Genomic DNA, 5,230 nt, shown 5'->3' with positions numbered 1-5,230 from the left:
ATTGTCCCTGGGGATTTCTCTTTTAAGATATTGAGCCTTTTTTCGTTTCTCTTTTAAAATATTAAACCTTTTTTTTTTTTTTTTTGTTTCTCGTTGGAGGAGGAAAATGCCTAATGCATACCCTAGGGCCGGTCCCTAAGGTTATGCCGGACTTGCACCGGCTAAAAACCTCCCCCAGCCCCCACCATTGGTATGATGTGTATAGTTACCCACCATTATTGGCTCTCATTCATTTTTTCTCCATAATTTACAAAATTTCTCGATATACTACATTTTTAGTAAAAGATGTATTTTTTCCTTCAATTAAGTGTCCTTGTTTGTTGGTTTCTTCTATTTTTATTTTTACACTTTCTCTTTTTGTTGCTCTAGAAAATGCTACATAGAGTTGTCCATGTGCAAATACTGTATTTCTTAGATATATTCCTACCTTTTTTAATGTTTGTCCTTGGGCTTTATTTATTGTCATTGCAAATGCGACACGTATTGGAAACTGTCGCCTTTTAAACTTAAATGGTAGTTCAATATCACTTGGTATGAAATCGATTCTCGGTAATAATACAATTTCTCCTCTTGCTGGCCCTGTCATAACCTCCGCATGAATCAGATTTTGTTTCAGTTCTCTTACAATCAATCTTGTTCCATTGCATAATCCTTTCTTTGAATTTAAATTCCTTAAAAGTATTATTATGGCACTCACTTTTAATTTTAGTTGATGAACTGGCATTCCACTTGGTGTCACACTATTTAAAAACTCCGTTGGATAATTTAAATGTTCTTGTTCTTCTTCACTCTCAATAGAGTTAATGGATAGATATTCTTTTTCTTCTCCTTCCATTAAACCTAAAATGTTGTCATTAATTTTAAACGTGTCCTCATTTTTTGGACAAAGAATCGCTCTATCTGGATTTTCCATTATTTTTTCCATAGTTATTTTTTCTCCAAAAATCTCTGTAATTAATGACTCTTTACATAAAAATTCGTGTGGAATTTCTATTGTATCTTGTTGTAGTCCATCTGTATTCGTCAAATTACCCTCTCCTAATTCCATTAGCCAATTTGCAAATTCTCTTTCTTCCCTTGTTCTCATATTTTCCTTAAGCTTAATTTGAATTACTTTCTTCCATATTGGGTTGTGTTTTACAGTTGACTCAATTATAGCTGTTCTGTTTGCATGAGCCACTACAGGTAAATTTTGTCTGAAGTCTCCTGCAAAAAGAATTACTTTTGCTCCAAATGGTTTTGTATTCCTCATCAGATCTCTTAATAATTTATCGACTGCTGTTAGAGCTTGTCCTACAGTCATGCTCACTTCATCCCATATTATTAGTTTCGCAGAGATTAATTCTCTTGCTTCCTGCGTCTTTCCTCTGATATTTGATTTCGTTGTCTCATCTATTGGTATTGTTAGCTTGAACAGACTGTGATATGTTCTTCCCCCCTTTAGAAGTGTTGCTGCTATGCCTGTAGACGCACATGGTAAAACCACCTCGTTTCTTCCTCTGATTACACTTAGTAATGTATTAAACAGGTATGTTTTTCCACTTCCTGCAAATCCGTCTATAAAAAATAATCTTTTGACCTCATTCTCATTTTCAATTGCTCGCATTACTAAATCGTACACGTGCTTTTGCTCTGCATTTAATGTCAACAATAAATCTTCTCCTCTACTTCTTTCCTCATCTAAATCATATTCTATTTTAGTAATTGTCACTGGCTTTGGTTTTGGCAATTTAAAGTTTACGCAGCTAGTTCCATTATTTCTCGTAATAATTTCCATAATTTCCTCGATATAATTTATAGCTATATTTTCTGGATTATCCATATTTCTATGTACATAATCTTCAATCATGACGTCTTTATATTTATTCCAAAGTGTTGGTACATCTGTAGGTGTTCCATATATACAAATATAAGCAAATAGCTCTCTAATTTGTGCAGGCATTTGGCTCTCTTTCGCTTCTTCTAGCGTTTTGTCCCATTGATCGTCTGATTCTATCAAATTCCTTGTTTTTGCCGCATCCTTGAACATCTCATAAAGAACTCCGTTAACAGTTCTCAAATCCTCGTAACATTTAGCTCCCCTAACATGTAAAAGAAGCAGTCGTAGATAATATCTTTCATTATCTTTTATGCTTACTGTATATAATCTGGAAATAATCTTTTCTGTTCCTTTTTGACGTAGTTTCCATTTTGTTTCTTTTTTTTCATACACATATTGTGACGCAACCTCTGTGTATAATAAATGCCTCGCTCTTTCATCATCTTGATTCAATTTAAACCATGCTGTAAGTGTAGTGTCCCTTCTCTGCGCACTTATTGCTGCTTGCTCTTCATTTCCCTCTTTAAAATATATCATTTGACGATCAGGCAAATGAACTGCCAGTCTTATTACTGTATGAGACTTCATGAACATTTCATATCCGTTCAATCTCCACATTGCTTCTGGTGTACTAACATATCTTGCATCCATGAATGATTTTACCTCATCTATTTTAATAAGTCTCGTTCCGTCTCTTGCTTGTACCTCAATGGCAGCACAATCAAATCCTTTATGAATATACTTGTATAAATATTTAACGCTCTTTACTGATGAACATATTTCCAAATTTGTGTGCCGATCATATTTCATTAATAAATATGGCGAATATGGCACTACCCATCGATTATCAATTTCTTTTCCTCTTACCTTGTATTTTTTCCCTGTATTCCTTCTTTGATACATGGGATATCCATTCTCATTTGCTTTTGTTTTGTCTCTAAATTCTTTTGGATAGCCTTTTGTACACTTTCCTTCTTCCCCTATGCAAGGATATCTTCTCGATGTGTCGCTACATGGTCCGTGAATCATATGCCTTAAAACCATTGCATTAAGCTCTGGATACCTTTCTTCATCAGGGATTTCAGCCCATACCATCTTGTCTATTATTTCTTCATCCCTTGGCTTTTCTTCATCACCTAACATTGCAAGTAAATGCAAATGTGGTAGTCCTCTTTTTTGGAACTCAATTACGCTTACATAGGCTATGATTTTTCCAAAAATTTCTTTTTGCATTAGATCTTTCATCAATTCTTTTACATCCAAGTTGAAGGTTTTTGCTACTAAATCTGGACGATATTCTACCTGGCATCCATCAAGGTTTTCCTTAATTGACGGAGACTGTGGATTGCATGTCATTGTTAAAAAGATGTCTGGTTTCCCAAACTTTCTCACCATAGACATTGCATCTTGATATCTTTCTTGCATATTCCTTGGACTTCCCATAAATGATGATGGTAATATTACTGGTATACCAGCTTTAATTCCTTCATTTTGTTCTCGATTATCTAGGTGATCCATTAACCCTGAATACAGTTCTCCTCTTATCTTCGGCTGATTTAATTTAATATAATTAAGTCTGTTAGCCTCAGTTTTCATATAGGCATCTAGTATGAATTGACACCTCAACTTGCCTGCCATTTTAAATTGACTAAATTCTTTTCTAGGTGCCAGCAAGTAAGCATAATAATTCATCTGAGAAATTTTATATCCTTGATATAGAGGATTATTTGATTTCATTTCAGAATGCCATCCATCGTTGCCATATGGATATAATAAAGGATAACACATTGGGTCACATCTTTTATCCAGAATTGAAATTTGTTGGACATCGTTAGAATTTTTGTTATATATCCTAATGTCTCTCTCAAATGGAGGCTCACCATCAACATTATTAAAGACCACGGCTATTTCATTTGCACATGGGGCATTATACCTTCTTTTATCTTGTTTCGGATCTTTTCTGAACGACAACATCAAATTTGGTGCTTGAGTACCCTGAGGATTTAAATCTATTTCTATCTGACGCATCATCTTAAACGTCGTCGCTAATGAATTGTCATGCTCCATGAGAATTGTCAACTCTCTCATCAGACTTGCATCACAGCCTTTATTTGCTTCCTTTTTTAATCTTTGATTTACAGCTTCTTCAGTATCTATAAAATAAAGCTGTGCAAAACGTGGAGCTTCCCCTTCTCCTGGACGCATTGACGTCGAGGTCAAATGATGATATTGCCCATGAATTTTCAAGCAATAAGGCGCAATGTTCACTACTTCCACAGGATTCCTATTTCCTGGAGCACCCATCGAAGCCATTGCTAATGCACTATTATATAAACGAATATTCTTCAAAAAATTCCTAGATTGAGCATCTTTTCCCATGTATAATTTTCGTAGAAATTCCGGACATTTTATTGGTTCCAAATTTATCTTTCCCTTTTGGCAACAATATGTGAATATTCCTTTATTTTCATTTTCACATTCAAAGTTTAATGATTTGCAAAAATTGCATATCACATTCATTAGACCTAATTTGTGAACTTTTACTTTAATTTCCTTCTCCTTTACAATAAGCGCAACATGATAATTTAAGTCTTTTTCTTGGCGTATTCTCTCAGCATGCCTGTGTGCACGTCTTTGCGAAACAATTTCCACTCGTTTTCTTCTTGCTTCCTTATTTTCATCGGCTCTCCTTTGAATATGTCTCTGGACATCTCTTTCTAAACGTTGTGTCCTCTCCTCATCAGTTTCTAACACCCTTTGCTGTGCATGTCTCTCTGCATCATTTTCTAATCTCTCCCTCCTTTCCTCCGTGCTCTCACTTTCTCGCTGTCGTCGTCTTTGCTGTGTATGTCTCTCTGCATCATTTTCTAATCTCTCCCTCCTTTCCTCCGTACTCTCACTTTCTCGCTGTCGTCGTCTTTGCTGTGTATGTCTCTCTGCATCATTTTCTAATCTCTCCCTCCTTTCCTCCGTACTCTCACTTTCTCGCTGTCGTCGTCTTTGCTGTGTATGTCTCTCTGCATCATTTTCTAATCTCTCCTTCTTTCCTCCGTACTCTCACTTTCTCGCTGTTGTCGTTTACGCATGCCCTCCGAACTCACTCTAGACAAATTTCCTTTTCTTCTTTCTTGGCATTTTTCTCAAATCCACCAAATAACACAATGTATATTAATAATTAAGTTTATCCGTCTTATTAATTATATTTTGGTCTTTTATAATCATTTTACAATTCCTTTCTTACATATGTTTTTTTTTAAATATACACATCCGGATGTCTATACATCTATCCAAATCGATTTATCGATTTCCGACAACTCAATAAATGAAACACACGATATCGGACGGACGGACGGACAGACAAACAGTCGGGTTTTATATAATAGTATGATATTTTAATAACTTCCCAACATC

At 35.2% G+C, this 5,230-nt stretch overlaps 1 protein-coding gene across 1 annotated transcript; it reads right to left on the bottom strand.

The window, feature by feature from the left end:
• Nucleotides 1-2,686: 2,686 nt before the first annotated feature.
• On the bottom strand, nucleotides 2,687-4,132 carry LOC139782591 (uncharacterized; the record flags this gene model as incomplete). Its single annotated transcript, XM_071721611.1, has 1 exon — nucleotides 2,687-4,132. A coding segment is annotated over exon 1 (1,446 nt), but the record flags the coding sequence as incomplete, so codon positions are not given.
• Nucleotides 4,133-5,230: the final 1,098 nt, after the last annotated feature.

The sequence above is a fragment of the Temnothorax nylanderi genome, unplaced genomic scaffold, assembly GCF_030848795.1.
Source record: "Temnothorax nylanderi isolate EJ_2023f unplaced genomic scaffold, tnyl_v1.0 TNYL_tig0426_pilon, whole genome shotgun sequence".
In the NCBI taxonomy this organism is placed as follows: domain Eukaryota; kingdom Metazoa; phylum Arthropoda; class Insecta; order Hymenoptera; family Formicidae; genus Temnothorax; species Temnothorax nylanderi.
This window is presented reverse-complemented; position numbering and strand designations above follow the sequence as displayed.